The 22,168-nt window shown below is 41.5% G+C and overlaps 1 protein-coding gene across 4 annotated transcripts in view; it reads right to left on the minus strand.

The window, feature by feature from the left end:
• kdm6a (lysine (K)-specific demethylase 6A) overlaps positions 1-21,796 on the minus strand; it is an 82,604-nt gene extending 60,808 nt beyond the window's left edge. For 3 of the 4 annotated variants that reach the window (XM_076263312.1, XM_076263313.1, XM_076263311.1), the window contains exons 1-4: positions 21,331-21,796; positions 21,133-21,196; positions 14,257-14,365; positions 8,353-8,402 (exon numbers count right to left, since the gene is read on the minus strand). In XM_076263312.1, coding sequence (XP_076119427.1) covers positions 8,353-8,402; positions 14,257-14,365; positions 21,133-21,196; positions 21,331-21,500 — 393 coding nt within the window. In that variant the 5' untranslated portion in view covers positions 21,501-21,796. The remainder of the gene's footprint in view (positions 1-8,352; positions 8,403-14,256; positions 14,366-21,132; positions 21,197-21,330) is intronic. The other variant, XM_076263314.1, reaches the window with a different exon arrangement.
• Between the last annotated feature and the right edge of the window lie 372 nt (positions 21,797-22,168).

The raw sequence follows: 22,168 nt of genomic DNA on the forward strand, positions 1-22,168 counted from the left end.
TAATGAGGGTGCACAACTGACATGGGAAATTTAATCAGCGAACAAATAATTCTACTCTGACAACAGATCAATCAAGCCCCCACCACTACCCCACCAGCCACACACACACACACACACATATCCTGTTGGATGATATGGGGAAGGGGGGTGGGGGTTGGGTGGTTGCTAGCCTGACAGCTGCTGTGAGGAATGGCCCTAGCATGCTGGCGGCCAGAAGACGACATTTGGCGACAGCAAATGCTTTTTGAGGTTCGTCACAGAGACTGCCACGTTTATTTCCATCTTGAGATCGTTCAAAAGCTGGTCAGTCAAGACAGACAGGCACACAAACACGTACACACCATTTCTAATGCACATTGGGATTTGTTCCAAGTTTGGCCAAACCTCTGTTGGTTTTCTGATGTCACACCCTTCACTGGGTAGGATAACGTGATAGCCATGCTGCAAAGCTGTGCCAGAGTAAGGTCTACAGTTGTTCCTTTCAACATTAACTTTATTAAGGGAACACACGCAGGTCAGTAGTGTCCAATGAAGCCACAAATTCCAAATTCAATTATTTGTATTTGCATAAACAAATAACCTATATATCTAATACATCAAAACACAACTATCTGAGGGTATAGAGTATTGTGGGCAATATTTGTGGACACACACACACACTCTGTTGGTCTGCATGTGACTAAGGAGTACATATTGTGTAGTATATGGTGTGTGATTGAGTAGTATATGGTGTGTGTGTGTGTGTGTGCGCGTGTGTGTGTGTGTGTGTGTGTGTGTTTGTCCTAGTGAGCCAGCTTGAGAGCAGGACGGTACAGCCTGGAGCTGACACGAACTAGGCTGACACAGGGACAAGGTCCTGTAAGGATGCAGACAGCCATGACAGCAATTGCTGGTGATTTCCATGCCTCAAAAGAGCAGTGCCCCAAGTAGGAGATCAAGAGAAGGAGCCAGAGCCGTGGAAATGCAGGAAGAGAGCAGAAGAGAGAGGAATGGAGAGACCTGACCGACAGACAGATAGAACACAACTGTCTAGGGCAAAGATGGGAAATAAGAATGGAGACAGTAGGTCTGGAGTTGTGTTGGAGGACAGAGGAGTAAACACAGGAGCTCGAGAGAAAGACAGAAAAGACACGGTGACAGAAAGGAAGATGAAGTGAAGAAAAAAAAGAAAGTGACAGAGAGAGAGCGAAGAGAGAGGGAGAGGGAGAGAGTGAGAGAGCAACATTAGGTAGAGAATAAAAAAAAGGCAAAGGACAGAGAGGGTAAGAGGGAGAGAGGTGAAATACTACTAGCAGCTGCCCACTAGAACAGCTTGAAAAAAAGGGAAACTGTTGAAAGAGCAAGACCGGTTTGCAGAACTGAGGCTCTTAACGGCCAGCTAAAAGTCACCAGGCATCAGCAGTAAGACCATGACCGGCAGGCCAAACACACACACACAACACATCTTCACCATCATATCTGTGTGTGTGAAAGAGAGGGAGGGCGACCTATGCATGCAGGCATGCGCTCACACACACTCATTCTTGTGACGGTGAAATACTGAGCTCCAAAGAGACAAGAAAGAGAAAGGGAGGGTGGGGGGCAAAAAGTTGGAGGTGTGATTAGCCTGTGGTCATTAAAATACAGCATGTATGTGTGTTCGAGGGAGCTGGTGAGAGCTAGGTGCAAATGCAGGAAGGCAGGTGTGAACTTGTGTACGTACGTACGTACATGTGCGAGTGTCCGTGCATGTGTGTGTGTGTATGCATTTACCACTCTTGAGTTTTTAATTGGTCACACCACTCAATCCTGGGAACAGTCTTATCACCACAATAAAAATGTGGCTCTGTGGTGAGAGATTATTATTATTATTATATCAGCTATTCATCATCTAGTACTTCTCTCTGAAGGGATGATCAGTGGACAAACTACAACCAAGTCCCACCAATGTAATAGGGTTTTCAGACATACGTGTAAGACCGGAGGTTCTGCGGATGTTAAACGGTTGTGCCGTATATCTGAACATAAACGGTCATATGGAAGCAGAGCTAGTGAGCAGAGCTGAGCGGTGCGAATATCCCGCTCCTCGCTCAGGTGGCAGTTCACCTGGCCGCTCCTCCGCTCAAATTCACATCAGGCCACCCCGCCCAATTTCGCTCCACGCTCACTCCAATTTAAAAGAGGGAGAAATAATCTATAAGCCGAATTGTCACCTTAGAAAACGTAAAGGAAAATTCCGGTATTTAGCAATTTGAGTCCCTTTTCTGGTTTGTTTCGCCTTTGACTAGTTAGAGTGGCTGCCTACAGGCATGCTCAAACATCCTAAAACAACCCTTAACGTTCGTTTTCAAAACTGTGCAACTCACCGAGTGGTTAGTGGTGTTCGTTGATTATTAAAATCAAATATATCGGCGCAATGTATGATTTCCAGCAGTCTTATTTGCTATTGTGGAACTATTTTTTCAGACACCTCACAACCGCGTATAAACTTACACTCAATTTGAGCCTGAAGCATAGATGGTGGCGCAGTAATATGAACGTGCAATGAGTCTTCCAAAAGAAATCAATGGGATTTTACAAAAGGGCAAATAAAACACGACAGAAACTGTATTTCGCTACGCTACTTGTTCTGAAACATCAACGAACACCACTAACCACTCGGTGAGTTGCACAGTTTTGAAAACGAACGTTAACCCTCTAACTGCCCATGTCGCAATATTGCGACAAGCGTCATTACTGAATAAAACAGACGATAGACGCAAGTACAGTGTAAAATTGTATTCTTGACCACTAGTTGGCAGACGAGTGGCGAAAAACACGCGAGAAACACACAACAACAATTAGTGCATTTCCTCCATAACACGGAAGCGATGCGGGCCATAGTTTTGCACAAATTCACGTGTGATGAAGTCTTGGATCTGTTATTCACCTATTCTGATTCTGAAGGAGAATATCTGCCTTTTGGAGAATATGATCGATCCTCTATTGACTGATAGTCACGGAGCGTCTGTGAATGGAGGTGCGTCTTTGCGACAGTGTCCACTAAGCATACCATGCTTATTTCGACCCTCTGCCCAAAATAGCTAGAGGTGCCAGTGGCAATAGTGATGATAGTGTCTGTAATGGACGTGGTATAGACAGCAGGGGTTGTAAAAATAGGGCTCAGAAGAACTTCAAAGTCAGCCGCGATATGGAACTGATTTGACCAGGCTACTTTATTGTATAGTAGAATAGGGTTTGTGATCATAGTAATAGTTTACTATTGTTGGTTTACATGTGACTTTTCCTGTTAATTTGTTGTCGGTGAAATGAAAAAAAAAAAAAAAAAGAAAAAAAAAGTTAAACTGCTCAAACATGTTCAACATCTAGTATTTACTGAAATGTGCATAATCCATGGTGGTTACCATCCAGTAACGTCATAATATGCAAATTAGATGAGTAAATTTACCCCCTTCATAAACTTCTGGTCATACTCAATGATTTTCACATTTACAGTAGGACTTTATCTCTGACCACTTGCAAGCCATGGCCTTATGAAATGTTGATGTAAAAATTCAATTTTTTTTTTTTTTTTAAACCCTGGCGGCTAAAGGGTTAAGGGTTGTTTTAGGACACGTTTGAGCATGCCTGTAGGCAGCCACTCTGACTAGTCAAAGGCGATTCTAAACGAGTCAGAAAAGTCGAGACAGGACCAATCGTCAAAATTTCGGTGTCCACCACTCTAGTTCATCCAAAACAAAGCAGAAAAGGGACTCAAAGTGCTAAATACCGGAATTTCCCTTCAAATCCCAACGAACCAAGAGCAACGGCAATTTCACTCATAGAACATTTATTTTAAAAGATAATGCAACACATTAGTACAACAACGAACAAACTTAGCAACGTCAATACACACAAGCCCAAAACTAAAGGGATCAGTGGGATTAATTGCCTAAAGAATACAGGCTTAGTATCCAAGTTTTACTTCAGCCTTACTTGATATGAAGCATATTCAAAAATGTTTTTCTTTGCTCTCCATTGCACACTCATGTTTCTGCAAAAGGTGTCTTCTTAAATTCCAAAATTAATCTTTACTCACTGGTGACAGTGTTTAGTGACTCCATCCTCATCAACGAACGTCCTATGACCAATATCTTTTTACGGTCTTGGATTTGGGCATGCCTCAGACTCGTGGTGTGAGCGGTATCGGAGCGAAATTGGAACGGAACAGAGCGGCCGCTCCAGCCTCTAAATTAAAAAGCTCTCCGCGCTCCGCTCACTAGCTCTGTATGGAAGTCCGAACTTTCCCGGCTGTTCTACTGCTCCCCTCATAGTATTTCCTCTGGACGTTATGTAAATTAGCTGTGTCTGAACGAAGCGAAGAACATGCGGTTAAGAGTCACACCACGTGAGGGCGTGACTATAACGTTTCTTTCGTGCGTCCATTTGGCGGGAGCACACCAGTGGCCAGGGTCATGATGGAGTGTCATAGTGCTGTCTAGAAAATCTTCGAGAATGCCAACCTGGAAAAACAAAGACATCACAGAGCTACTGTCCATGAGGCGTGGAGACAGCGTGGAGATGGAACACAAGGGAACGGCAACACATTGATGTATGACCACATCGCAAGGCAGCTGCAAGCCAAAGGAATCCAAAAGACCAAATCATCATAAGCAGAAGGCGCTGAGAAGGCAGTACAACGACATCGTTGACGACAATAACGGGAGTATTTAATAAATTATGTTAGCCAACACGGTCGGTTTTGTGTTCATTGATAGCCTTCTCATGAATGAATGAGAATGAATAATGCCTAGCCAGAGAAAATGAAGAAACCCCAAAGTCCACATTTGGACTTTGTTCCAAACTCCTTACGTATGCAATAGGCACATCCAGTATTTGACTAGTTTGCAGGAGCACACAAAAGGCATGTGAATGGCAGATTATCATTTAGGCTGCCATTCAACGAAATGAGGGCACACGTTTGATGGACTGTAGGCCTAGTTAGCAGGTGCGTATCCACAAAAGGCACCTACCATTATTGGGACAAGGGATGGGGGGAGAGAATGCTTTTGGACAAATAAACCATGAAAAAACAAACCACTTCACCGTTACGTTAGTATGTTGTCTGTTGTTTAAAACCGTTGTATATGATGGCCTTGAAGTCTTGAGTTACTGAATTGGCTGGTACCATAAAGCCTACAAGCTTGTGCATGCTCTCTCCAATGCAAACAACGTTGAAAACAGATAAATGTGTTTATTTGAAGCTCACATACAAATACTGTAGGTCAGATTCAAGTATGCGCACTTACGTGACTACTTCAAGTATTAGCCTACGCACAATAGATTTTCTTTAGCCTATGTGCGCTTTGTGTGCATTCAGGCTTATTTACAGACACATCATGCAATAGATCACATAAGAGTTCACAACTGCATGTGTACATAGAATGTAGTTTTTTTTTTACAACAGTTGGCACAACATGCATATAGGGTGACCAAAGCCTTCCAGCCCCCGTTTCCCAGGTAAAATACAGAATAAAAACTACACTTGTCCCCACTTCTGCTACATACTAGATGAAGCATTAAAATGTTACATTATTGATAGCCAAACTGGAATTGTCCACGGGTCTATCCTCCACACCCTCCTTTGCTGTTAACGCTGGGCAAACTGTATAAGCACTGCAGCTCTTTTTCTCCAGTAACGAATTTGTTCACGACATTCATTGTCGTAATCTCTTCGGCGGTAGGTCACACTCCAATCTTCCATCGATGCTGCAGATGTAACAGATTATATGCTGCATTGTTGCAACAACATTCAAAACGAGCGCGCTGTATTCACCCCCCATACTGCCTGTTGTAAACAAAAACAGTAGGCTAGCACTGTGACAGCGGCCGCATATATTCTACGTCATCTCTCGCCTCTTCCGAACTCTGCAAGTCCCCACCCCTCACTCGACAACCACACTGAGATTCTGTAATGTGCGTATATGTCGTTCACACATAGGTCAGTATAAGGTCAGTATAAGGTCAGCAGGTTGGCATCATATCTGAATTACCTGAAGGGTCGGACCTCAGTTTGACAAATCTCTTTTTATACTCTGGAGGTTATGTCTGAAAATGGTTTAAGTCTAGCATAATTTGATGGCACAACATGTCAGGATGCTTGTGGAGGTCTGAGCACTACTAGAGGTGTCCGACCACACGTTTAGTTCCTTTAACTGGTCCAGTCTAGTTAACTAGGCCATTGACATTGTGGTAAATCTATGTACAGACCCAACAACAGCATTTGGGAGCTAGCCTTCTATACAAAAAAGGAGAAGCAGATTTCCAGATTTACATTTATTCATTTAGCAGACACCCTTCATCCAAAGTGACTTACATATGTCAATTCTATTACAAGGGATTACACTGTCCCTGGAGCAACTTGGGGTTAAGTGCCTTGCTCAAGGGCACAACGGTAGAAGCCAGGAATTGAACCTATAACTTCTCAGGCTACTGCATGCTAGCCCAGCTCCTTAACCATCACGCCCCTCCATGGAGAAATTCCAAGGGCAAGTTGGTAAGAGGTGACAAATTGGCAAGTTCTTTCCCATCTTTCTCCTAGACAGTGGATTTCAATCTGTTGGTCCCTACCTTAAGAGGTCAGGGTTCCCACTCAAAGTGAAATGTAAAATTCCATGTAAAAAAAAAATTAATTTTCAATATACTGACCAAAGATTTGAGCACATGCATGTAGCTTTCAAGAATCTTTTAGTTTTTTAGAGCAGGAGATAAATAAATGGGCAATGAATAAACAAAGTTTGGCTAACCACAAACTACTCAAGCAAGCAGTAAAGCTAATAACCAGATATACACCAATTCTGAGTGGAAACATTTGTTTTTATGCATTTTGGCAATTTAAACTGCTACAACAAAATTCCCTGGAATTCCATGACTTTGCCCCCAAAATTATAAAATTCCCTGACTTTCCATGTCTGGAATAGACTTTCCAGAAATTCCAAGACCAGTGGGAACCCTGCGAGTTGTGTGATTCAGCAGACCTTCACTGATCACATGGCAATATTCCCAGGTTATGGACACCATTTAAAACCTTGGGCACCATCTTGGCGATCAGAAACGGATGGTCAGAGGCGCAAAGTTTATAGACATTAAAGGCGTGGCCAGTCCATATGCACTAATATAATGACGTAATGGCGTTTATGATCAAACACTGGGTGCCGGAGGCAAAAGGGTTGTTCTTATGTTACTTAAGGCCCATTCACACCAATAACGATAACGATAACTATAAATAAATATCGTTCTCGTTAATATGAATGACGACGTTCACACAAACTATAACGATAACGACATGAACGATATCGTTGGGGATCACTTTCAGAGCGATTTTCAGAACGATAAAATGCTAATAGCCAATCAGAACCCATCAAATTTTAACCGTCACATTCATTAACACAAGGAGAGACTTTGCTTATCGTTGTTCAGTGTGAACGCTTTTATCGTTTTGGTTATAGTTATCGTTCTTGGTGTGAATAGGCCTTTAATCAGTCATGAGTGTGTTTTGGGTGTAACATCCTTTAAACCAATGAGAATGACATCCATTATTCCCTTTAACAGTAAGCAGCGCAACCTCAAACAGCGCATGGTGTAATTCCCAGACCCCTGGGCGCAAGGTTTAATAAAAGTGCATGGCAAAAAATTGCACGATAGGGCCCCTTGACTTTATGGTGTTGATTTTTATGTATTTCTCTTAGTTGCCTCAAACAAGCTGTACATTGAATCTGAGATTTACATATCTAATGACTTCATCTGTATGAAATGAAGCGTTGAGAATATTTTCAAAATCTCTCCCGCACTGAATCAGCAACAGACTTGTCCGCTGTGGCAGCATGGCTGCATGGGACCCAGAACTGTCACACCCCATAAGCCTCAGTGCTCCAATCGCTCCCCCACTGTCAGACGTCTTCACCCAAGTATTCAAATGGGCCAAACTGTCCTAATGTAAGATAATAATACTGCCCCCCACCCCCGCCAAACACACACAAAAAAGAAAAACAATCACCATATATGGTGTTGTGTTAATTAAAACTATTAATTAAAAATGCTTCCGGAACTTTAAGCTTCAAGTTTTAATCGTCTAGTCCCTCAATAATATCCTTCAAGTGTAAGTGGTCCCTAAAGGGTCTGTGAGAATTATTCAAATTGAAGCTCCATCTAGCTTGCCCAAAACTCAAGTCCCCAATCTGGTCTTCTTATCTCTACATAACCACGATCGCAGCCGTCCACCTGTTCTTATACAACTGCCAGAATCAGAACTCAGTGAAGTCACTGAATGTTCTGGAGCTGAACAGAACCCTCATAGTTGGGCATCATTTCTGATGGGATGGGAGAACAACTCACCTTCCAGTAGTCAGACTGTAAACTGTAGTACCTCTGGTATGCAGATAATGCTGTAAGAGAATGAGAGGAGAGTTAGTGTGGTGCAAGTCATCAAAATGTGGTTCATGTCAACAAAGCGCATCGAAGTTAGTGACACAAGTACAGAAAAAGCGAACCAGTTCAGTACCATGTTGATTCAAATATTTGCAAGAATCTGTAACTTAGGCCTTGTTCAGACTGCAGCCCAAATCCAAACAGAATCCAATCTTACTAACTGACCATCCTCATTGCATATTGCAAGTGATCAGATCTTTTTCTGGTTGCAAACGCACCACCAATAGGAATACCAAGACATAACACATACATTAGGCCAATGAAGCATCACAAGAGTGGACCAAAACACTGCACATAAACTTATTTGGCTTTGCCCCTAGATTTGTTCAAAAGTGAGAAATGGGCAAAGCACAATCAATCAATAAATAAATAAATAAATAAATAAATGCTATTTAGATGGACATGCCCTTTATGTAGCCTACTACAACACTGCCAGGGTTCAACATAAGCAATGACTGGTTGGCCTGGGGCAAGTAAGAGAGCATATTACGTGGTTGGTAAGTCACTGGCCAGCAGTTTTTCCGCCAGTCAGCTCAGCTCAGCTGTGATGCGAATTGGTTGAAGCTAGGTATGTCCCAATACCAGTATTTATGTAAGGGATAATGGACGACACGGTGGTCTGTTCACAGAAGTTAATGCACGGTCGAGGTTGTAAAACGCCCCCGACGCGAAGCGGAGTTTAAACCTCGTAGTGCATTAACTTGTGACCAGACCACCGTGGAGTCCATTATCCCGCTTATTCCACTGTTGCCACTTGCGTTGTGTTCATTTCCTGTTACAATTTAAAAGTTTTAATCGCTAAAACTGTCTTGTTTGTAGAACTAATTTCTTCCGACACATATCAACTAATTTCTCAACTCACAGGACAAACTGCCGTTACTAGTTCTAAATGGATGGTTGCTACGGCCAAAGGCCAGTCGTTAGTTCTATCTCTCCCGTTGTCAAGCGGGCGTATCCCAAGATTCTGATTAACTTTAGCTTTGAAACATCGCTTTTACTTAGCCTGCTGTCATCCATCTAGCTAAAAGCCACCTCCTTCATATGCTACAATGTTGCAATGTTCTGAACGTCTGCATTTTACAGCTCGGATGCAACGTGACGGCCAAATAAATGGATCTACTTCATAGGTGTGCAGATAACATACGGTTAATGGTCGTTCTAAATTACGTAGGACAATGGGAAATTCAACCAAGCAGTGGAATAAATTTGTATACACGTGACCCTACTGTAGAGACCTTTGTAAAATTGGTGTGGTTCCTTTAAGAACGTAGAGAGAGCGGATTAGCATTGCTGTTTATTCTTAACCTGCAATTTCCAGCAGCCAGCGGAGGGCATTTAGCCTAGGCTACTATGCTTCCGGACAATATTTTGCGTCTCCCCTAATTCTGAAGCAGTTGCACCACTAAATGAAGAGGAAACACTGAGAAGAAAGTTAATGCTTTAAAAAGCCTACATCAATACAATATATATGTGAACTGAAACTGGACAGGCCATAATAACCTCTGACTAGTTTAGGCTACTTATCAGGGCTCTACACTAACATTTTTTTCCAGGAGCCAGGGCTCCAGAGTGCGACCAATTTGGTCGCATATGCGACCTAATTTTTCAAAAGTGCGACAAAAAAAAAAAAATCGGAGGTCGCACCGGTGCGCCTTATTCGAGAGAGAAAAAAAAGTGTCCGTATTGAAACTCTACCTTTGGTTCAATAACAGACACATATTTGGCCAATATCGTGGTTTAAACAAATCACAGATAGTGAAGGGCAGGACCTCCCCTCTGATTGGCCGTGGCCCAGTGCCTGTGAGTAAATTTGAAAATGCGTGTGCTGCAGAGAGAGAGAGAGAGAGAGAGAGAGAGAGAGAGAGAGAGAGAGAGAGAGAGAGAGAGGTCAGAGACCCGTCATATAAACAGAGTGGATGTAGTTGCATTACAGTGTGGTCACATAGGCCGAAATAAATGTCCCCTCTCCCCACTGCCTTTCAGCGGCTGGCAGCAGCAAACCGATCAGACGAGCCCGAGATGATGATCAAGTTTATCGTTGCCTACGATAGGCCTAGTGAAACTTCCCTTCACCAAGTTCAGTCCGAAATAATTATTCACCAGAAAAATAGTTTGAACGTAGGCTAAACCCGACGTACAGGAATGCCACTTGCGCCAAATTTATTTTCAGGAGTCATTGCAGATGAAAAGACGTCTTAAAATTGCGACCAATGCATACAACGACAGAGATACAGATATCGCCGAAAAGGAGTGCGTCATTGACCGCAGTTACATGCAGGGAGTAACCCGGTTTTCAACAGCAATATTCGTTTTGCGCGCGAGTTGTGTAAACTCATTCTGATGGCATCAATCAATTTAATCCGGTATTTGGCGCAAACCGAATATCGCTGCTACATTTAAAGCCTGAATATTCCCTGCATGTATACAGTGGTCATTGTGTATGGTGAATTGAATGGACACATTTAGATCGAGCATGGCAAGTCATTGCAGTAGCCTATAATAATAGGCCTACCATTTTGTTACTGCATTAACCATGTTATTATTGAAAATTTAAAAATACTAAAATTAAAAAGTAAATTGCATTGTGGGGCTGTCAAATGATTATTGCAATCATTGCAAAATCACATAAAAATCCCCCAGGCTACTTGGAACATCTCTTTAAATTGTGCTCAAATACATTTCTATGGAAGATGCTAGCATGGCGAGCTGGTTTAGCCAAGGCCTAAAGATCATGAAGGATAGTATGTAAAACATTGAGCCATGAGATGTGCAGTTTGAAGCCCTTAAAAGACGTGCACTGTTAATTTACTCACTGTTATTTTTATTTAATACATCTTGAGATGTTTTAAGTTTAAATTTCAGCTCAGTGAAGCACTTAAAGCACCAACACTTCATTAAGTTACTTTTCTTGTAGAATTGTAAATCATAAGTCATAGGACAACCTATATAGGACAGTAATTAAGGGAAAAAAAGTGAACCTGATGCGGTGTTAAATGCGATGTGGTTGAAAATTTGGGTGCACCTAACTTTTGTGCTGGTGCACCTAAGAAAAAAAGTTAGGCGCACCAGTGCAACCAGTGCAAAAAGTTAGTCTGGAGCCCTGGGAGCACTTGTGCGCCCAAGTTAAAAAATTTAGGAGCACAGACAAAAATTTGGGCGCACAGTCAGTTCTGTACTTAACTTACACATAATCTAACATTATACTGCAGCTAACAGTTAAACATGCCAGTGCACCAATTGCGAATATTAAGAATGACTGACAACATTTAGGCTACAGGAAACAGGATTTTTAAGGGATCAGTGCCTACTTTATTTTCAGTCTGTTCTATTTTCCTACATTTTGTTAATGTAAACTAATGTTATACATTGCCATATTTGCATTTAGCCTGTATATCAAGTATCCTGCCAAATGTAGGCTAATTTATTTATTTGTGAATCCATCTGTAGCTAATCCAAATATGCCCATGGTGACCTATCGGACTGCATACTGCCTAATACTACTACTAAAACAGTCCATTTTCTCTTCCACAAAACCCAACATAGGCTAATCAAGGATATATGTTTTATACTTTTAGTTTTTATTTGAAATATCTGCATTGATGGGGGCAGTAGGCAAACGTTAGGCCTACTTTCGTTTTGCACTTCAGCTTGTATTCGGTGTAAACAAACAAGCATGCGTGGAAGCTGGAGTTGTCAGTAGCGTTCTACCTTTGAATAAAATGGGAGTATTACGGGAGGCTACTTTTGTGCCGGTTCGCTACAGCTATATTTTGCATATTGCAGCCAATACTGTACGTCAACTGGGCTAAAAGGCATGTTAGGTTACCTTTCCTTCTCTCACTGCATTCTCAGAATCTCATCCTGTTCCTCCTATATCCAATGAATTCGGTGGATAGAAGAACTAATTTCTTCAATCTTTGCATCTTGGCTGGCTAGTCTAACTTTCCGCTTTTTCTGCACGCTCCTGGATTTGATAGAAGCGACTACTAGCGAGTCACAACGCGAAACTGCTAACGTTGATGGGAGGTGTAGTTTTTATGCTGCATTCGCGACGTGATTCTATGGTTTGCACCAGTAATGTTTCTCATTGTTGCGGTGTATTTTGTAGACAAACATTGGCATGGTTAGAAGTCATTCGCACCAGTGCGCCTAAATATTTTTTTGCACTCGCACGGCATCATTTTTACTCGCATGTGCGAGTGAAATGGGCGCACTGTAGAGCCCTGCTTATTGTTAAATTGCAATGTGAGCGGCAGCCAGCAGGGGAGGATATGTCGCAGGATTATTTAAAAAGCAAATGTGCGTCTGCCCTGATTCTGATACCGTGGCGGTATTAATTAAACCGTGGGGGGCCGCCACGCTGAAATAAATGTAGAAGAAACACTGCAATAACTACTAGACCTGACTTATAGTACATATTACTAAAAATATGTAGTAATGTTGTAGTTAACACTAATTGGCCTACCACAGGGGTGGGCAAACTTTTTGGCTCAAGGGCCAATTGGGTTTTGAAAATTGGCCGGCGGCCGCACAACAGAATATAGTAGTCCTGGCTATCATCAAAAAACCAAACGGATTGTGCATTCAGTCATATCTAGTTAAATGTAACATGCATTAGTGAAGTGATCTGTAATTTTTCTGCACATCATAGGGCTTGAGTGGGAATTTCAATATGACCTGCATTTTAGGTAATTTATGGGGATTTATTTTTTTATAGATTTTTTTTACTTTCCCGATTTCAATGTATAATCTTTTCCATTAGCATTGCAGAGCAACCATCATTTTTCCCTTCCCTGGTGGTCCCAGACGATCTAAGTGACTACAGAATTCTGTAAATGCCTTTTACTATGATAAGCACATCTTCCTCTCCAGTTTTAAAATGCACCACAAACGATAGCAAAAGATACGCTTGCAGTGCTGTCTAGGAGGGACATGTTCTTCAGACAGACAGCTCCCATTGTTCACTGTTACACTTTGCTAACAAAAAGACAAAAAAAAGAAAATCCAGAGTATGTGATCACAAAAGCCTTTCAGGAAAAAACTAAGGAACACTGACAAATCAAGAGGGGAAAAAATGGGCTTGGGAACGGATGGATGGATGCAAATTAAATCCAGTTTTTATTCCCCAATGTAAATACTTCCCAGAAGAACAATTTAGCTAAATTTCAGAAAAAATCCAAAGCAAGTCAATGACACTTTCAAATATATTTTTCTAATACAAAAACACAAAGAGAGAAAAGCAACCTCCGGAGGCTGATGACTGATCTAAAGAGACCTGAAAATTAGCAACTACTCTTGCTTCTACTGCTTTGTATGCATGACTGGTTAAAATCACAGAATACCAACAGTATTGTGGAGTAAACACAAAAATATGGGCAGGAATTACTCAAAATTGAACAGATCAACAATATCAGTACACAAGTGCATAGTCTGCTCTAAACAGCCATTCATTCTACATATGCCAGTAGTACACATTCTAGGAAATACATTGTTTCAGGGCTTGTGTTCATAGAAATATGACAATGGTCACCGAGTTGTTAATAACATGCTCCTGCTGTAGGGTCAAAACAGCCTTATACTACAGAGAATCATCAACATGGTGAACTGGAAACTGGTGTCTAAAGGAACAAACACACAGAATTGTACACGGCATGTGTCATTTAAACACTTGTGTGGAAAAACACTCTATGTCGCTGTAAAAGGTCAAAATGTTTCAGGAGGATTTCAGTGCATACAGGTTTTGACAACAACTCATTGGTTATAGAAAATAACCTAACCAACCAGTTGTTGTTCTATGTATCTGAAACTCACCTTTTGGGTAATCCTCTAGTAGGAGGTTGAAGTGACCTAGCTGGCAAAACAACTCTGGATCAACCTTGCCTTCAGCTTTCAAGATGAGAGAATCATAGCAGCGAACAGCCTGGATGGGAAACAAAACACATACAGTGATCAGCAATGAGAAGCTGTTTCCTACTACATAATCAGATAAGAGTTGCTGACAGATGCTGAAGATGCTGACAAATAATTTTGGATCACACATAGGACCTTCTGCAAAAACATACAAACAGATTATTTTGGCTTGTATCCATAATATAATTTTGTTAGTACCCATCGGTTTGGGATTTACCAACGTCTTCTTATTTTTGAAAGCCAAGTGAAAAAAGGTTCAAGTGGACAAGAGCAATATTATTGATTGGAAAATCTGCAGTGAATTACAGCCTCTGAATTTCTGAAGATGATACAATTTCCAGAAAAAGCCTTAAATATGAAATCAAAACAACTTCTCATTCTCGTCTCAATCAATTGCTCAGAATCCTCCAATTCTACTGCTTAACCACTTGTGACATGAGCATGTCTGAGCTACTGAAGTTTTAAAAGAAAAGAAACACACTAAAACCACCAGAAACCCCCAAAACAATTAATTCTACTAATTCTGATTTGATCAATTCTAATTCTGATTTGTACAACTCTCCCTCTACGAGGAAATCTACATTTTCACTGCAGAGGCGTAGCTGCACACAGTCTCTCCACTGGCAGACTTGACAGTCAGAGCAGAGGGAGAACAGCCTTATTCCACGAAGAATGCTTTTCAATGAGCAGACAGGTCCAGCAGTCACCGACTCCACTGAAATGTAATACATTTAAATGAGGACGTGCCAGTTCAAATAAAGGTCACTGGACCAGGGAGGATCCATGCGTTCCTCCTCTCTGCACGTCACCACATGGTCTATCATTCTGACTTTCCAGTATGTAGGCATTACTCCTTGCATACAAACATGAGTAAACACTAATATTAGGGCTGTAATGATAGACCAAACTCACGATTCGGTTTGTATCACGATTTTTGACCGACGGTATGATACTTAGATGTCTTTACTTTTATTTATTTATTTTTTTTGGGGGGGGGGGGGGGGCTTAGACATTTTATTAAATAACATGTCAATAGCCTACACCAGAGGCTTAGAATATATTATTGTATATCTATTATATTATATCCTGATTTAAAAAGAGAAAATACTGAATTTCTGATATTCGTGACCGCACACTTTATGCAGATTATAGCCTACCATTTCTGTTACAACTCTACCTCTTTAATTCAGCTTTCTGGTTGAAGCCTGGAAATATTGTAAACAAAGTAGCATAGTTGGCTAGTTTATCATAGTCTAATGGTTGGACTGTTCAGTTTCCCCACGTGTGTAAGTTTCAATGTAATACTTTTTCTCCTTAGGACAGGGCCATTTGAGTCTTGGAAAACATTGGTATTGAGATGATCAGTCAACTTGAATGCACAATACAACTGTGTGCAGCATGCTAATGATGCTAACCGGATTTAATAGTAATTTAGCTACCGGTAGTCATCTTCTATGCCAGTGTTTCTCAAACTTTTTCAGACCAAGGACCACTTAACCAATAAAAAAAACTCACGGACCACCTAGCTAAAAAAAAAAAGAGTAGACCTACTTCAACAGTATATTACACAATAGGCCTATTCAATGAACCACCTTGCTTATTGTCTTTGCACCTTGCTTATTGTGTCAGATGATTCATATGATTTAAACTGGCATAGCTTACATAGGCAGTGTTGTAGAACTGTTTGGATTTACATACAAGTTGGTTCAATATTGCAAACAACTCATCTATATTATATTTTATCACGTCTGCTTGCGGACAACTTGGGATAGCTTGCGGACCACCAGTGGTCCCCGGACCACACTTTGAGAAACACTGTTCTATGCGTCCTTGCTTTCATGATTGTGAATGCTTTATTTGGATTAAGTAAGGGATAATGTATTGTCCGCCGGTAATTATCAGAAAATAAGTCCCGACAGGGAGAACAGAACCCCGACGCGCAGCGGAGGGGTTTTGCTTCGACCTGAAGGGACTTATTAGATGCATAGTCTACAATGAAAAGTACAAGAGCTATGAAATTATGATTTATTTATTTATTTTGGACAACCTACTGTTAAGTAAGGCGGGAGATGTGTTTTGCTTATGCGGCCGTGTAAGCTGCAAAGCGCTGAGGGAAACACTAGAAGGGGTGCGTCACGATTCTGCCTTCTCACACCGCGACACAGGTTTGTGGATATGAGTGTCGCGATTTCGGTTTCGATATGCATATCGTTACAGCCTTAACTAATATAAAAGTCACAACAAGGCCAAACAACTGATGAAAAGGTTATCATACCGGGCATGAGACACCAGTTCTGTTATGGTTCCTTAGAAGAAAGCCTGTTTCCACTTTTCAGAAGACAACGGCATTTGGACAACAGGTTTGTGAAACATCTGGTGATACCAAAATAACTAAGGCATTTGCAAATACCAGCAAAAAACAGTCTTTTGAGTCATCCTAAGGCAACTCTAGATTGAAATATCAAAGCAAGGCAAAAAGGACCTCCACAGCCATCAGTTCACTTAAATGGTGCTATTCCAAACATGGTTAAGACATATGCCTGGAGGTTTTCAAGGCATAGGACTTCAGTGGCTCAGAGATAGAGGCCTTAAAGCAACAACAACAAAAAAATGCCAAAAAGAAATATCACTGGCAATAGAATTGGTTGGATTGTAATCTTAAAGACAAAAACTACTCGCAGACACACTTTCCTAACGGCCAAACCATAGCTTCAGAAAAATGTACACTCATTCGTAACAAAAAGGTATATAATGAAGGCTAGTAGTACTATAATTCTACACCACCACCACCCTCAAACCTGGGCACCAAATGCAGAGCGCAAGCATATCAGACCAGACTGAAGCCAGAGAGGTGACCAGTGAACCACACATACACACGCATATGCACACACGGGCCACCAAAGCTTCCAGCTGGATTTCACGAGTCAAGCATGGATGCCTTCTGTCAGCGCATGACAGACCAGTTCCACCATACTCTCAGGACGGAAAGGGGAAAAAAGAAAAGTAGGGGGAGGATTGCATACACATGGGATATGGGCTCAAATGAAGGAGAACATTTGAGATGTAAAAAAGCCAGACAAAAAAAAAACTTGAAGGGGTTCAAAAGTATTCCCTGCGTATTCCCAAAACTGCAGAGACAGTATGACAGTCTACATTAAGATACACGTATACAGAAGCCCCTGCCTCCTGTTAAACATTGGCCCTCTCCAAATTCTTCTCACCAACCTCATCCTGTCTGCTTGTACAGTGTCTGAGCAAGCTATGCAACTAGAGTGCAATACACTCTGCAATTACTGGACCGGCCCATGCTTTCTAAGATCATTTTTATGTCCATCTCTCCCCCTCTCAATCTGGAAAGTTTCCAGAGTGTTATGACTGTTACTTTTTCCTTAATTGGCTTTTGTGTGGCTGCAATACTCAGTGTAAGGTGAAGCATTCTAAACTTTTTATGGCATGTTGGCAGAGGGCCACAAAATGAGACAGACAATAGTATACACCGATTAATTTGCAAAAGTGGGGGGTGGGGCTGATAGGGTGTTTCAGAAAGATGTTTTAAGGGTGTTTTTCCATTTCCATTCACATTTATTAAATTTAGCAGACACTTTTCATCCAATGTCAATTCTATAACAAGTGACTACATTGTCCCAAGAGCAACTCGGGGTCAAGTGCCAAGCCGAGAATTAAACCCACAACTTTTCAGGCTACTGCATGCTAGCCCAGCTCCTTAACCACTATGCTACCACCGCCCCATTTAGGGAAAATAATCCAACAGTGCAATAAGCAGTGTTCCACTGGTGAAGGGAGCCTCACAGAAGAATAGCCTATTGCACATCATCTTCCTATGAGGAAGAAAAATGTCTTAGATCCTGACATTTGGAAGATCCACTCAACATAATAATCAATGTCATTAAATCTCAATGCTTCTGTCCACATGACTGACAATGCAAGGGTAAGAACTTGAGCACTGCCTATCTTTAAAGAAAAATTATGAGATGTAATAGTACATGTGTTATTTACGGTTACAACCTGACAACCTTGCCAAACACCAACAGTGTGGGTTATCAGTCCTGTCAAAAATCTCCACACATTTATATGAACAGGCCAACAAAATCCACCATATAAGGAGATGCAATGGAGACTACTGCGTTTCTACAAGAACATTTTCCCATCTTCATAATTTACAGCCTTCATTAAAAATGTCCCATTCACATAAATGTGTTTGCAGGACAACTGCTGAGGTCAAAAATGTAACTTAATTAACAAACATTTCACCAACTCTGCTCTGGAAAAACAGCCGTCTATGTGTGCGTGTGTGTGTGTGTCTTACATATGCTGATCCAACCAACAACAATGCATATAAAAGTGAATAAAATTACACTTGCAATTTCGGCTGAACTATAGACATGCATGATTTATTTTTCTGAGGAATACATGTTTGTGTGTATTCCTGGGGGGGGGGGGGGGCGGGTTAATGTAGGTTGTACTTGATTACAATGTTCCCACAATCTACTATTTCTGCAAACCTCTTTTCTGTTAACCTTTCTTAATTTGCATTCTCATCACCTGCTTGGATTAATCTACCAGAGAACACTAACATATATTCCATCAATTTACAATTTCAATATTAACATTTATACTTTGATGTATACATCAAGGGAAAACATTGGAGTTAGAGACAGAAGGGAAACTGGTAAACATTTACAGGAGCACTTGAGAAGTGAATTACATTTTCTGCAAACAAACAAACACAGTCCATAGACTCTCATTTCCTATCAGTAAGAAACACTTACATCATTCATTTCACAAGCATCCACAAAGCAATCTCTCTCAATTTGGTGCATAGCCGACTAAATCTGGCATCCGTCTCTAATACAATGCTGTGAAAGAGAATGACAGTTCCTGGTACTACAATACGATCCAAACGGCTCAAAACTTTTCCGTCTCACCGTAAAGGCGAGTGTGGATAGTATTGTTCGCGCATTGTCGGCCAGCAACGCTATCTACAGGTTGGATTCAGAGATCTGCATAACGGAAAGGTGTCTTGCTCGTCCTGAGCGGAATGACACCCAGTTCATATTCCCGTGCAAGTGTACACCAGTGAAAATACACCTCACAACCACAATGTGTATCATTAGTTAAACTTGAAAATAATCGGTCAGGGAAAAAATACATTCGTGCAACACTCCCCTCCCTGCCCCGCCATCTTGGACCAATCCACGAAGCCATTAGCGACTTAGCTAGCCATTTGGCTAGCATTCAGAGTCCCAAAATGTTAGCTAGAAGCTACTGTTGGATGGCTAACGTTCCAGGACTGGACACGTTTGATCCATGTCATCAAAAAGTGACAATAGCAAAACCGACGCCGAACAAAGTTTCACATTACGTTGGCCCTACCAATAATCAGAGTGCAATGGAACCGCGAATTAGGCAGCTTGCAATAAACCAACAAACAACCGTTTCGGCTGGCTATGTTGGCTAACATGAGAATTAATACGGATAGTAAACCAAAATTAGCTACACAGCTAACTTAGCTAGCTAATATAGCTAGCAAATGACAAGCGCCGATTATCTCAATCGAGCTTTGCACAGAATAGTTTAGTAGGACAGTTTTTCACCTTGGACTAGAGCTAACTTGCACCAGCCGTCAGACATTTTAACCAAGTGTTCAGCTACCGAATGGAGTGAGCTGCCTACTTCGCTGCATTTATCCCAGCATAACGTTAGGTCAGCATTGTCAACTAACACTAACCGCTTATCTATAATATAACGTTAACGTTACTGGCCAGTTCAATCGCTAGCCGAGTATCGCCATTTCAAAGTGCGTTAACCAGGGCGACACCAACATTCGCCATCTAGCTGCTTAGTTTTCCATCCCTAGATACACACTGTTGGGGCTGACTGTATGATTCTTGTCAAGCAAGTTAGCGTATTGTAATGTGGAAAAAAATACATGCATCTACTGACCAACCTGGGTTGCAATATTTACACATAATCAACCAGCTCTTGCAACGTTTTAATAATCTGGGAAAGAGAGATGATGCGTTTGATTAAGGATTTAGCCAGCTACCTAGCTTACATCCTGACTAGGGTTTTCAAAGACCAAGTAGCTTACTAGCTGTGCATTGCTAGTTTCTTATTTAGCAGACTATTTAGGTTAGCAAATAGCAGCGTTAGGTTAGCTCGGTAGACATTTCGAATACACTTCATCTGATAGGGTTTGCGTAGCTACTTAAATGAGTCCTTCCTGCTCAAATGTTATATATCTTAGTTGCAGCTAGGCACCCAAGAGGTACTAATGAAGCCAACCTTGGGAGGCTAACGTTACTGGATCCTGTAATATTTTGGCACATAAGAGTTGTTACATCTGGTAAAGGTAGCTAGCTAGCAAACCTCTGCACGCCACACACGCTTTTTTGCCATAACTTAGACGGAAATTGTGACCAGATCTTGAAAATATCGTCAATGTGCAGTAAAGTGCATTATCACACAACCAAAAAGCTGAAATCCTCTTTGACAAATAATTGTCTTACAGTATAACGTCAGATAGCGTTGTTGGGTGAATAGCTCGCTGGCTAGCTTGCTTTAATGTGTGGCTACTGACAGTGCAGCATAGTGAACATTGAAGTTTCGTTAGCCTGACGGCTATGGGCAGGAGTCGTATTAGCAGGATTTGGTTGTCGGATAAACAATGTTTATCTGGTACGTATTTCAAAAGGGAAATGCATAAGTCAGGAGTGGTAACTAAAACAGCCAGCCTTGGTTCTACTCCTGACATACCTTTAACAGCAAGGCCTTCGTTCTGGCGCCATCTTCATGAAGCCTCTGAAATCCAAATAGTGAACTGCAAATAGAGGACAACACAGGCGGTTCCGTGTTACTTTGAGCGCCACATATAGATTTTTTACGACTTAAACATGAGGTACGGGACACCAAAAATTTAGGCATGTTTAAGTTTGATCAAAGAGCATTTCTAACCTGTCGATTCCGACCAAGCTGTCCCTCTCCTGCGCCGTTAGCTTCGGAAAGTCCTCTTCGGTTTCACTCGCTTTTCCCGCCGCCATTTTCTTTTCCTCATCACCAGCAGCGCCGATACTTCGAGCAGCAGCGCAGGCAGCAGCGGCGAGCGACACTCCGCACGATTTCATGGAAAAGCAACAGGAAAGCGGTAGAGAAACTCCACCGAAATAATTTACGAACCAAAGAAGAGCACCTTTGCCAGGATTAAAACGTAAAAGAATTGATGCCAAGTCCGGAAAATAGGATCCTTCCAAAAGCCTCCTTTTCACATTGTTCTATGCAAAACACGCTGTATTAGCTAATACCGTAGGATGCATGGAGCAATGCTAATGCGGGGTTTTTACCATACGGCGTTATTTGGTAATATCACAAACTTCCCCCCAATCGCCAGCTCAAAGTTATTATAATTGTGTCACTCTGGCGAACCCACGCCGCTGCCGTCGGAACGCCCTCTCCGTTTTGAGTAACCAATAATCAGTTTCCTACGTGAACATGTGACTGGCCTTGTCTTGGGTCCCTTTCTCCGTTTCTCATATAAACTTTCAGGGGGAGGATAAATAACAAACCCGTAACTTTACGCACTACCTATGGAGGTTTTGATTGGCTTTTCATACTGTATTTTGATTACGTAAGTGAAATTTGAAACACACTATTGGTTAGTGTATACGTCCTTTTGACAATGTTACCAATGTGGGCGGAGTGTTAAAAAGAAAGTCATTTTGGTTTTCAACAACTAAATGCAATGGTGGCCAAGATTTTGTTTCTGGTCATATGAAAATCGACTCTGAACTGGTCT

Source organism: Alosa pseudoharengus, unplaced genomic scaffold (assembly GCF_046254945.1).
Source record: "Alosa pseudoharengus isolate Yale_2024_CS ecotype anadromous, Long Island Sound unplaced genomic scaffold, YU_APseudo_1.1 YU_APseudo_1.1_scf_3, whole genome shotgun sequence".
Classification (NCBI taxonomy): domain Eukaryota; kingdom Metazoa; phylum Chordata; class Actinopteri; order Clupeiformes; family Clupeidae; genus Alosa; species Alosa pseudoharengus.